Genomic DNA, 26,105 nt, shown 5'->3' with positions numbered 1-26,105 from the left:
AACACATACCATATAATCTACAGCATTCTTTGCAAAGATAAATGAACAACATACAGAAAAATTGGCAACCAATCATATTGACGAAATTAAATTTAAATATCGCCGAACTTCCGACTGAGGAAAAACAATCGGATTATATTTCAGTGGTAGATTCATTTATTTTCATATTCAAATCTACTCTACCTATGTGTCTGTTACACTTATTTAATTTGAAGAAAATGGTCAATAAATTTCAATACATATTTGAGAAGATTTATTATACTTGTGAACTGTTGGTTTAAATTCTTCACGGCAAAGGATGATGGGAAACAAAGTTGTATTGTCTTTCTGTGATATAGTTGAAATATCAACTGCTATCCAGTAATCATTAGATGATCAACGATCTTTTTTCTTCATTTCATTATTACTGTGTAAAATTCATCCTAAAATTTCCTAAACTTGAATTTTTTACTTCTATATGTTATACCTGTCTTGATCAAAATTGGTAAATTCGGAAATAATTAAAAATAATCGAAGTTTTAGCAGTTAAATTTTTAATTGCATAGTTATACTTGGTTATTTTTCTAAAGATTTTATAAAAGATAAAAAGACTATAAAAGTTCATCCATCTAGCCCTAAGTGCTTTTCAGTTATCATGTTCAGATAGAGACATAATTCCAAAACTGTGATTTCCGACTCTGGGACATATAAAACAAGATCTATCGAAATTTCGAGTTCGAATTTTTTGACATTTATAATATTTTCTTTTAGTCATGAAAAAGTAGAAATAGTTTTGATTATTACAATTTCTAAAATAATATACCAATCTAATGTTTTAACAAATGGAAGAATTTCTCTGTAGACCTTCTCTTTACTATATGGTTCGTTTTGTATTTCAAGTTAATAAAAGAAAATAATTCAATTTTTTTTTTTTTTTAAATTCGGATGCCTTTCTTACCAATGAGGTATTGAAATTAGATCTACAATATTGACGGCAAAACCACATCTATTTCTTTTATCTAAATCATAGTTTCCGATCTATCTCGTCTTCGTGCATTCTCAAATACAAAGATCGATAAATCATGAATCCTTGACGGTTTGAGTGTATAATCTGTCACACATCTACAAGGTTAATAATAAAAAAATTCTATACGTTTAGTTTCATATATCTAGCTATTTGAGATACCGTTTCTGCAAGGACATGGATGGACGAATAGACAGGCTTACCATAGGCAGATTTCGTTCAAAATTCGGTAGAAATCTGCAAATATGGTGAACTGCCAGATACCATTATGTTTTTTGGAAGCGTGGAGGTTGGAAATAAAGATCTGGAGATCGAAATTTTTCACAATTACAATACTTTCTCATTGAACAATTTGCACACAAGAAAGTAATATTTTTCTTTTTTAAAAAAGCATTTTGTAGCTCAATTAGAATAAATTTAACTTTCATAAAAAAATATCAATTTGTGAATGGTATACAAAAATTTATTGCCTTTTTTATAAAAATAATTTATGATATACACATTATGATGTATCAAACATTTATGTCATTGGAGTATGTTTCTGATATCCATTACTGTCCGAAATGTCGATGCAAAGGTCTCTTTTTCTAGCTTCTCACAATTGCTGCAGCAAATGAGAGGGCGCCTTCATGAAGCCGCAAGAGAAATCTGCAGCCTCGGTCGTTTGGGGCAAATAGTTGGAGGAAGCATCCAAAATCTCAGCGATTGTCTTGACCATCGTGTCACTGACACGGTAGTAATCGACGTTAAAATCGTGCCGCCAGGAGCGGACCTTTTCGGAGTGGGAGGTACCAACGAAGTACAGGATTTTGTAGACCGGCTCCAGCTTCAGGTTGACCTCCTGAGGAATGCCTTCGAAGGAATCTTGTAGTAAGAACTGGCGGATAGGGGTGTTTGGAATCCACAGCAAAAGACAGCGGTCTTCATCACGAACCTGCAAAAAACCTTTTATTAAAGCACGGTATATATTCTGATTTGTAATAGATGAATCATTAGAGATTGATTGTTTGCGGAAAGATTAAGAACATGTAATATATTGAAAACAGTTATATAGTGTACAAGGATTATCCAGAAAATAAGTATCCAACATCGCCAAAAAATATCGCTCGAAAGGACACAAAACGCGAAGATGTCTGCACTCATTTCTTCTCCAGCGAATTATAAGATTAAGTCCGTTATAAAGTTTTTAAAAGTATAAAAAGTAACGTTTGAAATCCATCGTCAATTCAGAACAAGAAGCGTGGGATGCTTAGTGAGGGTGAAGTGTTGATCTATCCACGATAACGTTCGCTGACTACAAAGTTTCGCTGAAGTTGTTAGATCACCCAATTCCAACACAAGTCTTGCAGCAGATTTTCTGAATCCCAGTTTTGTTCTCAATTACTTCCACCTGTTCTTGCACTTGAAGAAATTCCTGTATGTCATTACCTTCTCATAGACAAAGATCTGATCACAACTGTATCACGCCGGCTCCTTTCCCAGAAATCATACTTCTATGACATGGTACAACAAAATCTTATCCCGCAATATGACAAGCGTTACAATTCTGGTGATTAATATGTTGAAAAGTATCTGAAATATCGATTATCTTTTGCAATAAATCTTTCTATGTAATTATGTTTTGTTTGTTTTAAAGGGCAGAGCGAAACTTACCTTCTGGATGACCTTTGTACGTATGCCTCGTACGATGTTGCGTAATAGGTAATAATAATAAAATAGGTAAAATCGATACTGTTCCAATATTCTCTTAGAGACCGAAAACATACGTGCACTACCCCATTGCTGCCGACACCATTAATCATTTCTCCTATATTTTGCCACTGATGACTTGCCAAACAGACAAAAAAAAAAAAAAAAAAAAAAAAAAAACCTTGATAGGTGTTTGCATTATGCAACATTTGTCAACTTTAACTTTGAACCAATTAATTCACCAACTTGGCGTTGCCCTAGCAGCGGATATCAAAAACAAGCAAATTAACACTTTAGCATGGTATTTAGAGAAAAATATCAATTTTAATTTTTTTTTTTTTCAATTCAGTCTACCTTTGTGATCCATTTGATATGCAATAAAAATAAAATCAATTAACATTTTTTTTTTCTTGACATGATATTTATCGGCAGGATACTATCTGTAAATTCCGATGCAAAAATAATTCAAAACGATTTATAAAGCAAATCTTTGGACCTACATCTACCAGATTAGCTACTTGAATTAGACACGATATATTATTTGAAACAGGAAAGCTAAAAAATTTATTTGTTGCATTCATATAATCCCAGCAAAAGCGGAGTGCTATTTAGAAAAGGTATTTTGCAGCGTCCAGTATGGGGTGAATGAATCCATTGTTGTAGTAAAGCGTGCATTTCGTTTGTAAATGCAACAAACAAACACTTCTATTTAAGCAAATTTACAACTTTTACAAAAATTTCGTAGAAAATGATTGGATATGCAAAATCCTTACATGTCAGATGAAAATGTCCAGAGTATCTAAATTGCTTTCGGACATAAATCTACTTATGAGGGTACAAAAAAAGACAACTTGTATGTACCAACCATGCCTGCTACTCTTAGCTGTGTGATAAAACTGTTACAGCAATGAGCTCACAGTTACTTTAATTGTGGCAAAAAAGAAAAAAAAAAAAAAAAAAAAAAAAAAAGGGCTTCTGATTCAATGTGTTTGTCACATTACAAATACAACTTATGTTGAATGCACACAGTAAAATTTTGAATTTCCTTCCATACTGCTATGCATCATATGTGCCACTATCTGTTGCCATTCATTAGAAATAAATATTTGAAATCTGCTCTTTTCCTTTTGAATAATGTTATTGTGTTCTTTAATCAAAGTTTTAAAAGTCAAAAAAATTAATTCGTCTTGACAATTTAAAGATACCAGAATTAAAAATACAAGTACTATAATTTTAAAAAATATTCAAATTAAACTAGCAATATAATAATTTTCAACATTAGGTTTGGCACTTAAATTAAATTAAATGGAATTAGCATTATTCGAATAAGTAAGACAGTTTTAAATACACATAAAACAAATTCATAGTAAATTCTAGTGAAAAGAATAGTGTTTTTGAATTTCATGCAGAGGTCAGAAATTAATGTTTTTTTTTAAAAAAATGAAAATTTAAATATTTTATATTTTACAATTCTGTATCATTATAGGCACTTAAAATAAATTTCCGTATTTTGTAGAGGAAAAAAAATTAATAAAATTGCAAAGCATTCAAAATATTAATGTTACGCACATAATTAATGCATACAAGTAATGTTATCAGCAAAGAAAAAAAATGTATATTTGAAAGATTTATTTGTTTCAAAATAATTATAATTATTTAATAATAATTATTATTTCTATGCTTAGTTTCTCAAAACCATTTAATTAGAAAAAAAAAAGTTAATCATCTAACTTTTATTTATTTTGATGGAGATTTGTATTTAAGAAATGACTGTTGCATTTAAATTTTTATTTCCTATAAGTTGAAAAGTCAATATGAGCAATCAGACATTTTGATACTGACAATAGTTTATCACTTAACATTTCAAGTAACAGATTAGAACTCAAAATTTGTATGCGAGTTGGTATAAAAAAATCTTGGTAAGCAGAAAAGTCTATATTTTAGTAAATGTCAAGTTACTCAATAAATTATCCCAAAAATCTTAACCAATAAGATCTTTAAACAGTCCCAAATTCTTTTTGTGCAGTAAGAATTTGAATTAATAATTAAAATGAGGTTCAACTTCAGAAGCAAGAAATAATGAAATATTTTTAAAGTGGTCCCATTTTTAAAATACTGCTACTCTGACCTGTGATATAATTGTATATATATACATAAAAATATAGATAGTAAGTTGGGACATTAAATATATAACACAATGAACAAAATGGAAGAAGATTTCTAAAATAGTATAAATCCTTCACAACTTAAACTTTCATAATATTTTGCTGAAACAAACAATAAGATGTATTTATGTTTATGTAAATATTACACTAAATATTGATTTAAAATTTTTAGTGAGCATTAATCTATTTACCAAAAGTGACTATTAAATAATATTTCGAAATTTGCAGTAATCAAGATATAAATATTAAAGAAAAATGGTGAAAAAATGGTAAAAAAATGGTGAAAATTTTCAACCATTTTCAAGTAATTAATATTTTAAAGTAACTAGTAAATAAAATTTTGAAATCTGTCAGTAATCAAGATTATAATGTGAAGGTTATGATAAAAATTTTCAAAGCAGCCTCTTTGCAAAAAAAAAAAAAAAAAAAAAAAAGGAAGAAAGAAAATTAACAGATTAACACTCTTCTCTACCAATTTAGTGAACTAGAAAATCAAATCACACTAGAATGGAATATTTGCATAAAATGAAGGTAACATAAGAATAGATATTGAACAATCTGTGATTTTAATAGTGCTGTAAAAATAAAGATTCTTAGTAAATTTTTAGAAATACAAAAAAGAAATAAGGAGAAAACTATGAACTTGACACCTGTAGTATCTAAAATACTACATAGAATACTTTTTTAGCTTAAAAAATATACATCCTACAATTTTGTAAGACATCAAAACCTAGTAATTTGGTAAATTGCAATGAAATATACTCAAAGACACTTACTCAAGAGTGAATTAAGCTCACTAAAAGTCCTCTGAGAACATTGCACAAAAATACTTGTACAGTTTGACTTCCCATCACTATAAAACAACATAATTTCAGAAACTTTTAATCACTGTAATTGATAATAACAATTGTGTTCCAAATTAATATATCATTTCTTATAATTATTTAGATTAATATTGGTTGATACAAAAAGAAATTTTGAAATCTTTAATGTTAAATTCATATAAGAAATTTGAGTACATAAATATTTATACAAGTATTACTACTTCTGGCAACCAGATAGGACCAACAATTGCTAAAAATTTCAAACAAATATTTTTTGTAACTTGATCTTAATGGTTTCTTTCATAAAAAAGTTTTTAAACTACAAATTTTGTTAGATACATAAATTTACATTATTTTAGAAGCCTTATATCTTTCTGTTCCTCCTGTATGCATTTTCCACATTTTTTATAGTATTTTTATACATCCAATCATATATAGGGAAAGCAGCAGTGTTTATAAAGTGAAACCCTTTAAAAAATTTCACTACTGCTTGATTCTGAAGTTAAACTTTGTTAATGTAACTTGATCAACAATGGAGGAAAAAATATTGGAATGAAATATTAGTAGGAGTAATGCAAAAGATTTGAGTTACAATTCAAAATGGCATAAAAAATGCTTAAAATATTTTTTTAAAATCTTAATAATAGTTAAAACTACAAAAATTGGCATCATTAATAAAAAAAGTTTTTATATTTTCAAATGATGCAAAAATCATTTTTATACTGTAATATTTTCAGAAGTTATGGTGAAAAAAACTTTAAAACTTTGTTTAACTTTTAATTAATTAAAATTTTAATTATAATTTAAAAAATAGTTCCAAGGCATATATATGTCAAATTTGATAATTCTAAATCGAACAGTCTAACCAGTAGAGAAAGCATCAACATATACAGACATACATATATAGCTCATCTGTATTATTAGTAGGGATAACAATTGAAAAGAAATTATAAACAACTTTTTAAAAGTAAAATTTAATTTGAAATCATTAAAAATAAAATAGCTATTAATGCTTTTAAAATATATAGAGAATAATAAACTTCAAAAAGATAATAACTTTTTTTAGGGAAATAGGAAAGTGGCAATTTCTTAGAATTACTGTTATAGGAAAACAGGAAAGCAGCAATTTAAAGGCAGTAACATGGACATAATTAGAACTTATATTGAAAAATTACTTATAAGTTTGCATTAAACATGAAGACGTTAGAGAATTGGATGAATAAAGAAATCCAATAAATATTTAAACTGATTACTGGCCTTTTAATTCTTTTTAATTTCAAACTGAGAAGATAATAACTGGAGAAGGTTGTTTTAATACACTTCATGAATGCAATGCTTTATTTTAATGTAAATAAAATTGATATAAATAATTCATAAATCAAACATCATAATAATAGTAGACAGTTATTAAAAATCAAATAATGATTAAAATCTTACAATTTACATTAAATAACATCATAATTTTATGAATATATATATAAATATCGAGAGAGAGAAATTAATAATTTTAGTATATACTTCAAAACTGTATGAAAACTAGGAGGAAAGAATGTTAAGAGACATATAATACTATTAAAGTAATGCTATAATATAAAGACTTTCAAATTTTTATGAAATTAATACGATTTTCTTTTTTTTCTGGAGCTCAGAGATCTTATGTTATTACATATACAACATTACAGTATAGAACCTTTTTCTGCATCAAAATGAAATATTTTTCATTGAATATTATATTAAAAATCATATAATAATTAGAATTCAGTTTATTGGTTACTAAACATGACTAATTGGATTATTAAAGTATTCAAATGAACTAACTGATTTGAAAGAGCTGAAGCAGTTTTCCCGATAAAGAAGAGTTCATTCTCAAAAAATTACACAAAGTAAAGCAAGACTTTTTGAAAAATTATATTTATCAAAACAGAATTATAGATATGATCATTGAAATGATACTTTATTGTGAATGGGATTTCTTTCTATAGGGCAGAATTACACAGAAAGTATGTCACATACTGTCCATTCTCGAATTCAAAAATCCTTTTCTTTTGTGCACGCTTAAGAAGGTGAGAGGAAGAGATGTTTACATTTTACAAATAAAATGTATCATTATTAAAATTTTAAATTAAATTTTAATCAATAAACAATATAAAACACAATACGAAGTAAAACTATACTTAAACAATTATTTAAACATGCAATTTAAATCTTTGAAAAGAAAAAGGTAATCACTTAAATATAAAATGACTTAAATATAAAAATCTAACCTAGTAAGAAAAATAGCATTTCTTTTGGTTTAGTAATTCAGAAAGAGAATTTACCAGATATTTTTCTTGAGAAGAATTCTTTGTATATTGTATAGATATTCTGAATATATAATTCATTTATTTATTATTATTGATCATAATCCTACTTAATAAGAACTATTTAATATAAAAAGAAATCAAAAGATTTATTTACTGCATAATAGCTAAGTTTTGCCTCAATTCTTGTAGCTAATCAATAAGTTAAAAAGAATGATGATTTTTTTTAATAAAGTAAAGTATTTTGTATTGAAATAGCAAAATCATGGGGATTTTAAAAAGAAATATTAATTCCAAAAAACAATACTGAATAAAGAAAAAATACTTCTCTGGAAAAATTTAAATTCCTGTGTCAAAAAATGTGACTAAGCAGAACTTTATGGATACAAAATGACACCTCTTGTATATAAAACTATGTTTATGAAAGAATTTGTAAAGCTTTAGATGAAAATGATAAAGGCTTTCTGTATTCAGTTTATGTTTTCTAGCATTTACTGGAAGGTAAAAATCAAAGAGGATGTATTCATTGGTAGAGATATAAGACTTAAACGAGGAATAAAAAAATTAGAAAAAATAATGATAAAGACCGAGAAAAATGTATGGGTTAGTTTTAAAAAATCCCTCAGAATTTTTTTTTTTTTTTTTATGGAAGTGCAAGGATTTGAACTATATAATAATATAAGGAGGGAAGTACAAAATAGAATTAGGTGGCAAAGGTACTACCATAAGCATGCCTTATTTATACTCACATCTTTAGCATTTTTCTAAAATTCTTAGTGTAATGAATGAGAAACAGAATTAGAGATTTCCCCGAAAAATTAGACTTAAACATTAGAATATAAATATGATGACAGACAATTGTTGGAATTCAAGAAAAGAGAGATTGAACAAATTTCAAAGTCTAAAAAACAAATAAAAATGTTTCTTTGAATGAAATGAAACAAATGTTTCTTTGAATGAAAAGTAATATATTTTTGGAAAATTTTTATCATCTAATTTCTTTTCAGAAATGTAAGTTCTTTTTATTATTTATTTGGTTATTCCAAATATTTCTTGTAAGTTAAAGAAATTAATAAAAAAACTTTTAAAATTAGAAATTTATTTTCAGAATCATAAAAAGTCCTCCAGTGATATACAAAAATGGATATTTTAAAATTGTTGAAGACATAACCTACAGAAATTTATGTAATCCTCAGGCAAAAAAGTTAATTTAGCAGACCTGTCTAATTAATATTTAGCCTTAAAATAAAATTAAATGAAAATAATGTTTACTTTGCTTTGGAGGAAGAGTCTAGATGGCAATGGTGGGGACTCATTTTTCTTCACCAAACTCCAGAATGACAGCAATGTTATTTGGCGAGCATATTCCAAATTATTATCAGTACAAGAGGGATCTTTGAACATCAGTTTATCAAAATAAAACCTAATGAATGGACGTGGGGATTTCTCTGCAGTCAAAACATCACCACATGACTGGCATTCAATAAAACCTTTGGAATTATTCAAGTATTCGTTTTTATCATCAGTAGAATGCTTGCAATCATCACAGGCATGATGTACGCAACTTCTGACTGAAGAATCAGTTTGCTTCAAATTGGAAGAATCCACATTTGGATCAACAGAACTATTCACAACTAGAGCATTTTGATCAGTTTTTTTTCTGATTTCAGCAGATTTATTTGTGCAATTAATACCTGAACAAGAAACATTTGAACAATTAGTACTTCGATTGTTGATACAGTCACTCTTTTGACTGCCAGTTGCCTTTTGACAACTATTATCCGAATTTGGTCTGGGATATAAATAAAAGGAAATATCATCCACGTAAAGAATCTCCGATGATGGCTGAATAATTGATTGTGCATCATTCCTGTGGCAAAACCATTCTTCGGATAGTTCAGAATTGCAGTATTCCTTAACATTATCGATGAATAAAGGTTTTATGGGCAAGTGATTTCCACATCTAGCGCACAACAAATTCCAATGGATACGGTTTTTAAACTGCTCTTTGAAATAATCCTTTACATCAAAATTTTGCTCTGATTTCGACTCATCGGATTGATCGCCTCCAGATATTTGCAATCGAAAGCTACAATCCGCGACATGCTGCCCAGCTGGTGTCAATTTTGTCCGGCATATGATGGTCGAGTTTGAATATATAGAAGAATCGGAATCAGATAATAATGACGAAGGAATAAAAATATCTTTTGGGGAGCTGATTTTTACATTTTTAATGATTTCATCATTCTTAAGCAGCAATAATTCTAATTTGGAGGTAAAACATTCTACTTGAATCGTGTCGACAGAATTAGAATCATCGACATACCGAATATAACACTGCGAAGATAAAATATTTGGATGAATATGTATTGCAATACGCAACATTTTTCATACGAGCGTTACACTGAATTTGAATTAAAACAAAATGAGATGAAGTAAACAGGGCTGCTATCCTTTCTCGATGCACATTGCACTGCATATGCAACCAATAGTTAATGTTTTTCTTTGAATGCCGGGAGGTTACAGTTATAGAAGATCTTAAAATGTTTGAGAGTTAGGTCGATGAACAGGTGGTTTAAATTCATTGCCGCCTATCAAATTGTGAATAGAGATGCATAATTCATGTTTGTTTGATAACAAATATTTTTGCTATTATTATTTTTAAATATTTATTCCAAATAATTGCTATTTCAAACAAACTTTTTATTAAAAAAAATTTTATTAACTATTATCAATGACAAAAATTTATCAATAGCAATTAATATCAAATTTATAAATTAAAATGAAGTTTGACTGACATAATTTATTTAATAAAGTAAATTATTTAAGTCAGTAATTTATTTAATAAGATAAAATGTTTCCTAAAAAAATTAAAGCAGAAAAATTGTGTTTTCAAACTTTTTGTTAATAGATGGCTCCAGTAGAATGATTACTATAGAAAGTCATATAATAAGAACTTGAACTAGAAGGTAAGTCACTGATGCTGGGACCTTAGTCTTTTCCCATGTATTTATCATTTAAAGAAGTCATTGACATCGGTTATAGCATTGACTTCAAACTTACGAACATTTTTTCTGTGAATAACATCGATTACAGCGATATGGGATTTCGAATGATGAATGTTATACGAACGCGAAAAATAAATGATCTGTTTACTTTCCAAACCTTTGATAGAATTCTCTCTTCTTCTTTACGGTCTCAAGTGGGGGAATTAAATAATGGACATGACTTTCTCAAAAGTTGCGGAATGGCTTCTATGAAGAGATACAAAGAGAATATTTTCGGATTTTGACGTTTCTTTTCCTCCTTAAATGTCAGTGTGGGCAATTGCTCCTTTGTGATTCTCGGTTCACAGAAACCCATGGATTTTTAAAATTATTTTTTTACTTACAACAATTTTATTTATTGTAGGATTTTAGATTTAACATTAACATTGTATATAAAATGGAAACCGATTGGTTCTCTATTGTATATTAACTTGCAAAAAATAGGCTTTATATGAAATTTTAGGCATAATGAAACATTACACAATTTTTTTTAAATATCCTAGATAAAAATAGCTGTGACAATACTTGAAACTTATTTCTTTGAAATTTTGTAAATTTTAATTTTTTATTCACATTCAGAGTGAAGATCAAAGGCCAAGCACTATTAATTATTAAAGCAAAAATAATTGTAGGATAAAATTTTGTAAATTTTAATTTTTTATTCACATTCAGAGTGAAGATCAAAGGCCAAGCACTATTAATTATTAAAGCAAAAATAAAGCCTGCACGCAATGAAAAAAAGCAAATTTCAAATTTAAACACGGCAAATAAAAGTACATAGCATAAAATGTATTTTAAAAGTTTTCAAAATTCTTTGAAGGATCGTGATTAAAATTTATAAAGAAATTTTGGGTGATAAATTTCAGATAAATGTTGATATTACTCATGGCAATTGTCATAGACAAGCCCACTGACGAAATCAGCGATTTCAAGTCAAGTTTGTGCAGTAGCTTCTGAGGGTAAAGACTCCTGAGTACCCGAGGGCAAAAGTTTGACTTTTAGCTCATATGAAGATGACACTGCACTGACTTGCACAAGCCCTTTTTAACGGGGGGGGGGGGTTGAGCTCTTTCACACACCTCACAGATAGACCGCAGGGTAAGGAGCAACCATGCCCAAACCAGGACGCGAATCAGGGGAAGACGCACTACCCCTAAGCCAAGACTCGGCTCAGATAAATGTTTAAAGGAAGAGGAAATATTATCATGCTGTTCAGGATTTAAAAATATTAAAAATATAAAGAAAAAAAAAAGAATTTCATGAGGGTATATCAATGAATACAAGATTTAATGTAGATTCAATTCTACATTTTAATACGTTTTAGATGGTTATTGATTGGAATTTCATTTAAAATGCAAAAAAATTGCATATGGTCAAAAATCCTCCAAGATTTGATTTATAATAAATTCAAAAAAAAAAATATGCGATAACTTTAAAAAAAAAACCAGTTTTAATCAGTATTCAGTAAGTATATTAAGTTAATTTCGAAAATAGATTTGGTTGAAAAATGCTTACATTTTAAATGTTCAAATTTAATGGATGATCCAGAAAAATTCTGCAAACCAGTTTTTAAACAATATTTCAGTCAAAAATGGAACTAGATTCGCTGAAATAATGGATGCAATATGAAGATATTTTTTTTAAAAAACTGTGACAAGGAAAAGTCAATTTCGATATTAAAAGTGATAAAAGCAATAAATATTTTTAAGATCCACGTTAAGATAATCAAGCTAAATTCAATTTTAAATTTTAAAAAATGAGGTATCATATTGTTTGTAAAAAAAATTATTGTTACGTTTATAAAGTATTGTTTATCACATTTTGTATTTTGCAACTGAAAAGTGCGTTTGTTTATTTTGACGGCTGTTGGAAAATTGCAGTTATCTTTATTCATCTGCGATTAATTATTGATTTTATCGGCGATATTTATCGTTGAAAGCCTGCTGAGAGGGATCTCAACAAAGCCAGATTCCAGCCAGATGACCACCAGCTTATTGAAAATATTACAGCTCCAAACAGATAATAAATTTTATGCTCAAAACACCAGTTTTATGCAATTTCTGTACAGAGCCGACCTTTTCTATGAAGGAGTTTGGGTGCAAAAAGCCATTTGAAGCCCTAAATTTTTTGCAAAGTAAAAAAAAAAAAAAAGCACACAAAACAAATATGAACAAATATTATTATTGCATGTTTATGTAATGCGTGATTTTGTTAATTACTTCAAGAAAATTGCAATTTTTCGCAATTTCATTTCGATGCTTAGTATAAGGAGCGTATTTAAGCGTTATGTAAACATGCTTGACCGAAGACGATTCTTTATTAATTTTAATTTACTGAAAGAGCGCTCAGCATTTATTATAGTAACTAACAATATAAGAAAAAGTTTTAACACAGTTAATACATTTATAATTATTAATTAATATATGTTGCAATACTTGTTAAGCGTTATTTAAATTTCTTTTATTCAAAATTAAATCCCAGTCCCAAAACAATTATTTGGATTAAATTTTCATCCCCATCGTTATTATAAATGTTACCAAGATTTTGGTATATTTTTCTAATTCATGTTTTTCTCAAGTTTTTATATCAGTGATGAATTTGAAATACTTTTAAATTTATCTTCTATCTGTAGAATGACAATATCAGTTACAGAGTTAAAAAAAAATCGCATTTAAATTCCTCAACCGGATTTGCTATAATTTCTTCTACTGTTTCAGAACATAATTTCTCTCTCTCTCTCTCTCTCTCTCTTTTTTTTTTTTCGAATTCGTTTTTTAGGAAAATGTTCTGAAAGATTCAAATTACAAGCTATCGCGTTTGCTTCGTCTAAAAATGAGTTAAATTTTTCCTAAATTTTGGATTTCAGTTTTAATTTTATTGATCAAATTAAAAGCCCAGCAGAGAACAATTGAATCTAATAGACATTTAGCATAAGATACCGCCATTATTTGCATCAATAATTTCTTCTAGGGTAACAAGTTTGTTTAAAAAGGCATATACACTGCTTTAATCGTATCTATTTTGGCTTCCCAACGAGTGTCGCATAATGGTTTAAGAGTAATGTTTAAACGCTTTTGTAGAATTTCTTAACTTTTTTGCAGATACAGAAAATAAACAATATAAACTTTGAAATATCCAAACAAAATTACAATACATACTCCTGGAAGCGGTGTCACAATAAATTAAAAGAGTGTCATAGACAAGGCACATAAATCGCATAAGAGTTTAGAGCAATTATTCTAGAGTCTTGGCACCCAGAGGAATATTTCCTTGGCATGAACATGATTAGATCTAACAACATTAAACATTTTATAATATGAATTATCAAGGTAATATATGCAATTTAATCTAGTAGGTGAGGTAAATGACGGTATTTTATGCTTATAATATATTGCACACTTGCACTAAACTGTAATATATCTGTAAAATTCGTACATTTACAAACCCATCGATTGTTCCGGTTAAATTTCTTCCTATTTCATCCCGCTATTACTGTTCAAAACATTATTTTGGTTCTTGATCATGTAGGGGCCTATGAGTGAAAAATTACGCCTATGAGTGAACACAATTATTCAAAAGCGTTTTCAGCTTGATGGGTGAAATTTTGTATATGATCTCTACTTCAGATTTTTAAATTTCTATCAAATTTTGAACGAAATGCATTCAGAGGAGATCTGTCAATCCAATCTAATTGGAATAGTCTAGTCGGGTCGGAATATAATTTAACACAATTACAACAAAACTAGAACGCTAAATGAGTAATATTTGATGCACATATTTAACATCTAAAGTTTAGATATGTTTCAAATTTGGAGCCAAATCCGCTAAAGGGTTGACCGTCTGTCGGTCTGCACGTTCACAAGCGTCTAAACGTGGTAACAGCCACTTATATAAATTAAATCCGATAATTGATCTTATTATTAAAATAGTTTGGTGTGGAGTTTTGAGTTTCATTTGGTTGACAAATTTGCTTCCAAAATGCATACTCGTTTTTCTCCATTATACAACGAGGCACTAAACGCTCATGCACGAGACTTTAAAAATTTGCAGCTTTTTGTGCATAAATTTCGCGTGTATTTTATTTTTCTGTATATTTTTGTGCGTTTCTTGTTTTTACTTTCACTTTCCTTTTACCTTTCATTTCTTTTGCTTAACTAATTACTAATATGAAATGATAATTTGCCTGAAAGACAGCATAGCGAAGAAAATTATTTCTTAAGTGAAAAAGAAATATTGTTATCAAATTTTACTCAATACATTTTTTACAAATTTTATTGAATTTCAATCTCGATCGATAGCATTCGTTTTAAATCCCTCATGAAAAATCTAGTTAATATTCGAAAAAATATATAAATTAAAACCCACATAATTTAATTAAATATTAAATCCCCTCTTTGCCCCCTCTAATATTCTATGCTTGATTATTAGATTTATTCCATTGTTAACTTAGTAATAATCATTGGTTATATATCAGTTGTTATTGGTTGTTATCAGTTGTTTCAACAATCACTCTTATTATTATTGTTAGCAGAAATATTACTGTTTAATGTTAAACTAACGCACAAAATACAAACAATATAGTAGATGAAACAATGAATCCACCTTCTACTGCTCTGTTACGAATCATTTCTCTTTTTGCAACTGATCGTTGTGTGACTTTTTTTTGCTGAGCTATGCTTGGTGCGTTTTGTGTACATTTCAATGGGGCTACGGCCATCATTGGATGGATCGTCTTTTGGACGATCTTGGAACTGTTGAAATATTACATGTTCCCTCACTTCCCCTCAATCGGAGATCTGTTTTTCGATCCCGATTTGGATCAGGATGTTTATACATCACCTGATCCACCTGCGACTAGAGTGGAATCCGTCCCAGTGGTTCGCTCCTACATGGTATTTAGGATTTGCCAGGCTTTAGAACTTCCTGCGAAACTGGCTCCATCTGCTACCCAGAAGTCAGATATCACTGTTGTAGAATCCTATATGGTCTACAAGCTGTGTTCTGCTTTGGGTTTGCCTGCACGGATGGCTCCTGTCGGAGTGCCAGTGGTAGAATCTTTCGAGATCTACCAGTTCTGCTTAGCCTTGGATATTCCAGTGAGATACCGGTCGCAGAAGGACGCAGTTTAACATCAAAACTGTCGTCGGCTGCCCGATGCAGTTTTCAGATCAGAACTGTCTTCGGATGCAGCGATGGAGGGTGGGTGGGCGGGGAACGAAAGTAGCCCACCTCCACGTGGTGTTCCCTGGGCAACGGTGCAGTTCTCTGGAATTGCATCGGCTAAGAGGCTACTTAAGAGTGAAAACAAATAAATAATGAGCTTATTATTTAGTTTGACAAAACTGCACACCTGATTTTCGATTTTGCGTTTTAATGCTACAAAATTTCATTACAAGCATCAAATTCAGAACATGCAGAACGTGTATTTATGGTAGCAACAACTGCAATTTTTTTAGATATACGTAAGAATTATATATTTTTTTATCACAAAAAATAAAAAAGAATTTAAAATATATATGTATTTGACAAAGAATTACTGCAGAACTCACACATACAGAAAATAAATAGCTTTGAAAATCATAAATCTGATGGAGGAATCTTATAATGACTTGAATTTGAAAAATTATAGTGACAAAAATTTACAAATTCATAACATAATTCGTCGCCATATATTTATAGCCGGTTATGATAAAATAGATTAAAGGCCTTATGGTCAATATGTTTCCACGATCCTTCTTGAAGGATATGGGATTGAATGAACAATAGTACAAATGGGAATGGTTTGGGTCGGGAATTATCTGCTGTCTGGTAAGGTAGAATCAGCTTTACGAAATGAGTACTAAATAGTTTTTCAACTAATAGAACATCTACGAGAATTGGCCTTTTTCTTGTCTGTTGGTACCTTTGAGTTGATTTTATTTTTATGGCACAAAATTCATCTTTGCCTAAGCTGTGCGCCATTCATGAAATTAAATTATTTGTATCAATTTATAATAAATTCAAAACATGGAAACTCTACAAAATACAAATGTCTAAAAGCGTTAAAATGTTAGTCATGAAAAAGCTTAACAAAGATGTAAGAAATGGTACTGTACTAAATGTTTATAAATGATTAGTAAAACCAATATTTTTTAGCAAACTAAAAAGGTCATCATATGAAGTTTTGGAAAGTAACTATTCCAAATCAGGGTGAGATTTCTGAAAATATGTAAGACGTTGTAAAGAAAACCGTGGATACTCTATAAGAATGTGTAAAAGAGACACAGGACAGTCACAAATTGAGCAAAATTGTGTTAAGTCCTCCATCAACAAATGTCGGTGGTGGGAATCGAGTGTGCCCAATCCTCAGCCTAGTTAAAATTGTGTCCAGTTTTCTGCTGTGTAAAATGCGCCAGAGATCTATTGTAGGCTTAATTGTATGAAGCTTATTACGAATCTGTGTATCCCATTCAGTTTGCCATTTGGAATGCAAAATGTGACATAGTATATATTTCTTATAATCAGAAAGAGGTATCTGTGTTGTCAAGAAAGTAGTAGCCAATTTAGCTGCCTTATCAGCCTTTTCATTTCTAGGAATTCCCACATGTGCGAAGACCTAACATAAAATAATTTGAAAGCCCTTCTAGATAAGTTTGTCATACAAGTTTAAAATGCTGAAAAGCAAAAGATGGCTGCGAGCTTGTAAAGATTATAGGGATTCTAGAGTGCTGAGTAAATCATTGAGTATTTTATAGCTATCTGCAGAGCAATCTCAAATAAATGACAAAACTTTTAAAATAGCAGTTACTTCCGCTGTAAAAAAATGGAACAAAATGAATGAATTCTATTTGCTATTGAAGAATTTGAAATAATACAAGCGAAAGAAGTATGATCGAAACCTCTAGAGCCATTTGTAAAAATCGGTTTAAATTGACCATATTTTTGACGATGGTCAGCAGAGATTTCCTGATAAATGATATCTGTAGTATTTTGTTGAAATGTTGAAAATGTTGAAAGGAATTCAAGTATTGGCTACCATTAGATTTCCAGAGTGGTAAGAGAAATGATTGTTCAGAAAATATTTATTCCTTCTCTAGATGCAGTTCTGAAACAGAGCTGGCCTTCTCTACGAAGAGATTCAGGTGCAAGAAACCATTTGGGACCATAAATTTTTTGTAAAATAAAAAAAAAAAAAAAACTACAAATACGAACACATATTACTATTGCATGTTTATTTAATTCGTGATTTCGTTTTTGCTATTATTTCCGGAAAATTATAATTTTTTACAATTTCTTTTTCGATGCTTAGTGTGCTAAGTGCATTTAAGCGTTACACACATGCTTGATTGAAGACAATTCTTTATTAATTTTAATTTGTTGAAAAAGCTCTCAGCATTTATTATAGTAATGTGGCAAAAGGCAACGCCCAGCATTATTATGGGAAATATATTTATTGAGATTAAAGGACAAAACATAACTCACATAGAACATAAAATGATACATGAGCGTGAGCTGCACGTCTTACAGTCTCACTACCCAACTCTCGTCTGCCAATAATGGCGGGAAAACCTCACGTGATTAATGACGCAACATGGCGCCATACAGGTTATGAGATGTGTCAGCAGCTCCCACAGTAATTGGCAATGTCAAAAAAAAGTTTTAACACAGTTAATACATTTAAAAATAAATCATCATAATTATTAATTAGTCTATATTGCAATACGTGTTAAGCGTTATTTAATTTCTTTCATTCAAAATCAAATCCCGTAGCAAAACAATTATTTGCATTAGGTTTTCATCTACATTGTTATCATAAAACGTTACAAAGTTTTCTGGACATTTTTCTAATTTATGTTTTTCTAGAGTTTTTATATCAGTGATTAACTTAAATACTTAAAAATCTATCTTTTATCTATATAATAACAGTATCATTTACATAATTAAAAAAATAACATCTAAATTCCTCAACCGGGTTTTCTATAATTTCATTTTCTGCTGTTTCGAAATATAATTTTTCACTTTTTCAAATTCGTTTTTCAAAAAAATGTCAAAATGTCAAAAAATGTCTCTGTCACAGCCAGACGGACGTTTTCCAAATATGTGTTTTCCGAACTCAGGGAGATCTGAAACGTGGAGATTCATCAAAATCTCGAGTTCGAATTTTTTGACAATTACTGTACCTTCTCTATACTACGAAGATGAGAAAGCAAAAATATAGTTTATATAGTAATATTAAAGTATAATTATATATAGCATATAGTTTCCACATCATTATTTAACATTTGTGATAATTCTAGGATTAAAACCAATGGAAGTATTCTCTGTTTGATATTCTAACATTCCTTCACATTTTGATGTGTTTTGTGTTTTCTTTTATTATTTAACTAGCCGCCTTTGGCGACCAGCCGGTTCGCCAATCTTAATGTTCGTTAAAATTTTAATAATTAAATATTTTATGCAATTTCTACTTTAATAGCTTCTTCATCAAAATATTTTAAAACTTCAAATTTTGATTATCATATAATTCATTCATAATATTATAAAGGCCTTCAGTCATAACGTAATATGTATCTCTCTCATTTTCTGTTAGCACCCGTAGAATTTATGCTTTAAATTAAAGTGGAAAGAATTTATCTTCAATTAATATAATAATATTTTTTACTGAAACAAAGCATTTTTTTATAATCTGATTACTGAAAATAGAGTCACTCAGCGTTTAAACTTTATGGGCACTAAAGAATATTTTTTAAAATTTATGTAATATCTCAAGAGAAGGTCAACAAATTTTTCTTAGATTCATTATGAGCAGATCGATTCATTAACAATGTTTAAATTTAAATGCATCAAACACTAAGAAAATAAAACGAATCGTTTAAAATAAACGGTTGAAAACAGGTTTTAAAAAACACTACTTAAAAAACGTTGTACTTAAAACTATAAGCATATACATGTTGTCATGGCAATAATCAGAACAGAATGCGCATGCGTGAATTTTCTTCGCCGGTTACGTAACGCAAATACGTGATTTTTTCTACGCCAGTTGGGGTAACGCTATGCGGATTAGAAATTTTTAATTTCCTTTATTCTGTTTTATTTTAATTCAAAAGTACTTCAGAATGAATCTGAAAGATTGATTCATTAACAATGTTTAATTTTAAATGCATCAAACATTAAGAAAATAAGCAGAACCGATTGAAATAATCCGCCGAAAAATTTTAACCCTAGCCTCATTACTGTTGGGAGAAAAAAACAACGGAAGCCTTTCTCGTTTGGCGCTGGGGATAATGGAAGATTTTTTTGGCGGAAAAGTTGGCGGTGGGGAAAATGGAAGATTCTTTTGGCGGGAAAGTTAGTTTTTAATTAATAATTAAAATTCTAATTAAAATTTCAAAAAAAGGGACCCCAGGTGCACATTCCCGACCTCTAAGGTATACATGTACCAAATTTGATAGCTGTATGTCAAATGACCTGGCCTGTAGAGCGCCAACACACACACACACACACACACACACATTGAGCTTTATTATAAGTATAGATATAGATATAGATATAGATGAAGGCAGTCAAATATGCACTTGTACCTGTTTTTAATTTATTAGGTTCGAACTTTAAAGCAGATGCACACTTATGCTGCTTTATGCTTATGCATTATGCCGATTAAGTAGTGTTCCAACTGCTTTTAAGATATTCCTTTGTACATGGAAGATACAACTCAACGGAGGAAAAAAATATCAAATTTCGAATTTTAAAATTGAAAACTGAAGTTTTGTAAAGTTTGAAGCAAAAAATAAAAGTAGAAACGAAAAACTATTGATTAAAATCTTTCATTTTTTTTTAAAAAAATTCCTTAGATAAAATATTCAGAAACTTATTTTAATTCAATTGTTTCGAGCGATAAAAAAAAATTAAAAAACTATTTATTAATTCCAAAAACAAAGATTTTGGGCGTTAAAATAATCAAAAGAAAATAATTAACCCCTTAAAATAATTTGAGTAATTTAATTTGCATCATTGTTAATTAAATATTAAATTACAAACTTATATATATATATTTGGAATGCAATATTCTTCAGTAAATTTACACCTTTATATTGGATAAATAATAAGGATACACAATTGCGCTATACTAAGAATTGTTGGTATTTTTTTTAAATACGTATATCTCGATTTTGAAATCTGGTCTTCACTCAGTTCGAAATTATTTCTATTCTATATTCGAAATTATTTCTATTTTTTGTCACTAGATGGCAGAGATTTACATCCGTTCGGTTGCCTCAAAATTCGATTTCATCGAATTCTCTGATCACTGGCGTAACTGAATCATTTTCTCTTATAAACTACGATTCTCTTTATATAATCCGCGCTAGTCATTCTTTCAAAATGTTCGCCATTCTTTTTCTCTGATAGATATTAAAAGGCAGATAGCGCTGATAACGAATAACCTGCTGATAAAAAGCTTAAGAAATTATTTTGGTTCAACTGAGCCGCGCAGGTTTGGTCTAGTGGTTACTTCGTATGGTTTCGAACATCTCCCTGTTCTCGGGAGACAACCACGGACGCTGTCCTGCGTTTTATTTTTTATTTTAATTTTTGTAATAAGTTTATTGAGTCAACTTTTTCCTCAAAAGAAAATATTTTCGGTTCATATAATTTTGAATGTTTTTTTTCTTTTATGATAACTCTTTATCATCGATTGTTGAATTGCTCTGGTTGCTAGGTTGCGAGTTCAAACCTGAGCGTGTAGTGATAGCCCTATCGCTTTAAATGTGGTACTTAAATAATATAATTGATTCATTCTTTATATTATTATTGTTGGAAATAATTGTCAAACATGACAAATGGCATCTTGTTATAAAACAAGTGAAGTTAGAATTTAAATATTGAAGAAAAGTGCAAACCTTACTCCTTAAAATAATTCATCGTTGAATAAAGAAAATTTACAAATGTTTTGCTATTTTTAATTGATTTTATGTACATTTAAAGTGCTGATAACAACTTTGACTTTAGTTTTTGCTCTTGTGATTTTGCTTATAAAATATGATGATGTCGTATAAGTTAAACCTTAAATTAAAAAAAAAAAATAAGTGTTAAATAGAAAACTCATTTTCTTAATAATTTTCTTTTTATTTTTTTACTTTTTTTTTCCTCGCATTTACAATAATTTCTTTATGTGTACGAGAAAGTAAAAAGATAAAAAAAACTTGTCAGAAATTTATGGCCAAATAATTTATTTTGTTAGATAAACCATGCTATACCAATTATTATGCATTTATATGGCTAATAAAACCCATTGTTAAGCTATGCATAAAAAAAAAATTAAGAGAGTTCACGTGAAATGTTTGATTCATACGGCCCAAACAAATACGTTACCTCCAGGACATCTAGTTTCACGTGGATATCAATGAATCAAATTTCAAAAAGTATAACCGAAGGAGGAAAATACTTTTCATATTTAAAATCAATATACCAATTATAATCAAAATCAGTTTTAAAAAATTTCTTGTGTCAAACAAAAAAAAATAATTTGTTGCCCTGTATAATGCATAATTTCTCTTAAAAAAGTCACTAAAATTGGTAAAATATTTAATAATTGTTTTATAATAGCGGAGATTTGTGCCAACATAATTTATAACTAATCTCAGATATCAAGAAAGAAAGAAATAGGAATTTTTCACCATAAAGTATCCCAGTAATGTAAATTTCATAGTGTAACATTCTATCTAAATAAATACTCCTTATTCAATGGATTTCTCTCAACAAATTTTAATTGAAGTTCCCGAAACAGCAATACATACATAGAGAAATTTTGAAAGTTTTGGTATTCACAGTAATTTTTAAATTCCTAAAAAATGTAAGTGGTTTGTGTATTCTACTATGAGATCTTACGAGTTACTTAAAATATTTCACATAAACCATATATTCTTTTTATTTTTATGCTCACTAAAGTAACGGCGTTCTAGTAATAAGGCCTCAGCTTCAGGATTACAGGATCTCATGTTCGAAACCTGATTCATCTAAAAATAAGTCATGTATGCGCGCTAAGTGCATCATAAAAAAGTCCTGGAACACCCTGGCGTTGATATAGGGCGGGAAATTGGAGGTGGAGTGTCGTCCTCATCCTCTGAATGGTATTCAAATGTGCATGATCAGTTCCAGAATCCTCCTAGTGTGTCCTCGTATTGCTTCCAAATTTCCATAAATTATTATTACTATTATTGTGAGTGTCATAATTCAAGTTATATTTTTAAAGGTACAAATTGTTTCTCTAAAAGATTATTATATTTAATTTAATCCATAAAATTTTCGATTTTTAGGACTTATTATTTTTACAAGACTGTTTCAAAATAGTTTTAATAGCTGCAAAATAATTAGATTATTTACATTTCTACAAATCTGATCTTAGGAAAACTGTATTTTGCCGGCATGTAATTTTAAAAAAAGATTTTTTATAAATATATCGTATCAACTTCTTGTACCAATCTCTGCTTAGAAAAATATGTTCAGAAAATTCGTAAAAATGTGGTGGATTTTTCTCTCTTATTAATTCCAGATAATGAACGATAACATCACAATGTTGTCCTATATTTTGAATGATGACAATGGAATTGTTAAGTATTTTGTAAATCTGGTTTTAAAAGCACAATGCTAAGAATATTAACAGATTCTGCGCATGTGCGGGAACTTGACTCTTAAAATTCCGATAAAATATAGAAATATTTTAAATTTAAAATATAGTTTTGAAATATATGATTTGGAATGATTCATTGTAACTCTATGAATAATGGAGAAAAATATATAAAATTTATTTTTAAAAAAAGAAGAATTATAAAATTATTTGTCGATCTAGAGATTCGAACAGAAGACCAGCAAAATACAATGACACACCTTGCCGATCTAGCCAGCAAGACTCGAACCTCGAGAGCTTCTGAAGTGTCAAAGATTCTCATGACGACTCGGCAATAAGTTTTAAGTATTGTGTAAATCTGGTTTTAAAAGCACAATGCTAAGAATATTAATAGATTCTGGGCATGTGCGGGAACTTGACTCTTAAAATTCCGATAAAATATAGAAATAATTTAAATTTAAAATATAGTTTTGAAATATATGATTTGGAATGATTCATAGTAACTCCATGAATAATGGAGAAATATATATAAAATTTATTTAAAAAAAAGAAGAATTATAAAATTATTTGTCGATCTAGAGATTCGAACAGAAGACCAGCAAAACACAATGACACACCCAGCTGATCTAGCCACCAAGACTCGTACCTCTAGAGCTTCTGAAGTGTCAAAGATTCTCATGACGACTCGGCAATAAGTTTTAAGTATTGTGTAAATCTGGTTTTAAAAGCACAATGCTAAGGATATTAATAGATTCTGTGCCTGTGCGGGAACTTGACTCTTAAAATTCCGATAAAATATAGAAATATTTTAAATCTATAATATGGTTTTGAAATATATGATTTGGAATGATTCATAGTAACTCTATGAATAATGGAGAAATATAGATAAAATTTATTTAAAAAAAAGAAAAATTATAAATTATTTTTCGATCTCGAGATTCGAACAGAAGACACACAAAATACAACGACACACCCTGCCGATCTAGACACCAAGACTAGCACCTCGAGAGCTTCTGAAGGGTCAAAGATTCTCATAACGACTCGGCAGTAAGTTTTAAGTATTGTTTAAATCTGGTTTTAAAAGCACAATGCTAAGAATATTAATAGATTCTGCGCATGTGCGCGAACTTGACTCTTAAAATTCCGATTAAATATAGAAAAGTTTTTAATTTAAAATATGGATTTGAAATATATGATTTGGAATGATTCATAGTAACTCTATGAATAATTGAGAAATATATAAAATTTATTTGAAAAAAAGAAAAATTATAAAATTATTTGTCGATCTCGAGATTCGAACAGAAGACCAGCAAAACACAATGACACAACCAGCCGACCTAGCCACCATGACTCGTACCTCGAGAGTGTCTGAAGAGTCGAAGATTCTCAATACGACTCGGCAATAAGTTTTAAGTATTGTGTAAATCTGGTTTTAAAAGCACAATGCTAAGATTATTAATAGATTCTGCGCCTGTGCGGGAACTTGACTCTTAAAATTCCGATAAAATATAGAAATATTTAAAATTTATAATATTGTTTTGAAGTATATGATTTGGAATGATTCATAGTAACTCTATGAATAATGGAGAAATATAGATAAAATTTATTTTAAAAAAAGAAAAATTATAAATTATTTTTCGATCTCGAGATTCGAACAGAAGACCAGCAAAATACAATGACACCCCCTTCCGATCTAGCCACCAAGACTCGTACCTCGAGAGCTTCTGAAGTGTCAAAGATTCTCATTACGACTCGGCAATAAGTTTTAAGTATTGTGTAAATCTGGTTTTAAAAGCACAATGCTAAGAATATTAATAGATTCTGCACATGTACGGGAACTTGACTCTTAAAATTCCGATAAAATATAGAAATATTTTGAATTTAAAATATGGTTTTGAAATATATGATTTGGAATGATTCATAGTAATTCTATGAATAATGGAGAAATATAGATAAAATTTATTAAAAAAAAAAGAAAAATTATAAAATTATTTGTCGATCTCGAGATTCGAACAGAAGACCAGCAAAATACAATGACACATCCTGCCGGTCTAGAGACCAAGACTCGTACATCGAGAGCTTCTAAAGGGTCAAAGATTCTCATTACGACTCAACAATAAGTTTTAAGTATTGTGTAAATCTGGTTTTAAAAGCACAATGCTAAGAATATTAATAGATTCTGCGCATGTGCGGGAACTTGACTCTTAAAATTCCGAAAAATATAGAAATATTTTAAATTTAAAATATCGTTTTGAAATATATGATTTGGAATGATTCATATAACTCTATGAATAATTTAGAAATATAGATAAAATTTATTTGAAAAAAAGAAAAATTATAAAATTATTTTTCGATCTAGAGATTCGAACAGAAGACCAGCAAAATACAAAGACACACCCTGCCGATCTAGCCAAAAAGACTCGTACCTCGAGAGCTTCTAAAGGGTCAAAGATTCTCATTACGACTCGGCAAT

General features: G+C 29.3%; 1 protein-coding gene across 1 annotated transcript; it reads right to left on the bottom strand.

The window, feature by feature from the left end:
* Window positions 1–1,463: 1,463 nt before the first annotated feature.
* On the bottom strand, window positions 1,464–10,480 carry LOC129963472 (uncharacterized). Its single transcript, XM_056077878.1, has 2 exons — window positions 9,254–10,480; window positions 1,464–1,937 (listed from the first exon to the last, which is right to left on the bottom strand). Exons 1-2 carry the CDS (start codon window positions 10,364–10,366, stop codon window positions 1,599–1,601), a joined length of 1,452 nt encoding a protein of 483 aa, XP_055933853.1. The 5' UTR covers window positions 10,367–10,480; the 3' UTR covers window positions 1,464–1,598.
* Between the last annotated feature and the right edge of the window lie 15,625 nt (window positions 10,481–26,105).

Source organism: Argiope bruennichi, chromosome 3, assembly GCF_947563725.1.
Source record: "Argiope bruennichi chromosome 3, qqArgBrue1.1, whole genome shotgun sequence".
Lineage (NCBI taxonomy): Eukaryota > Metazoa > Arthropoda > Arachnida > Araneae > Araneidae > Argiope > Argiope bruennichi.
Note: the sequence above shows the minus strand (reverse complement) of the source record. Positions and strands in the feature narration are given on the sequence as shown.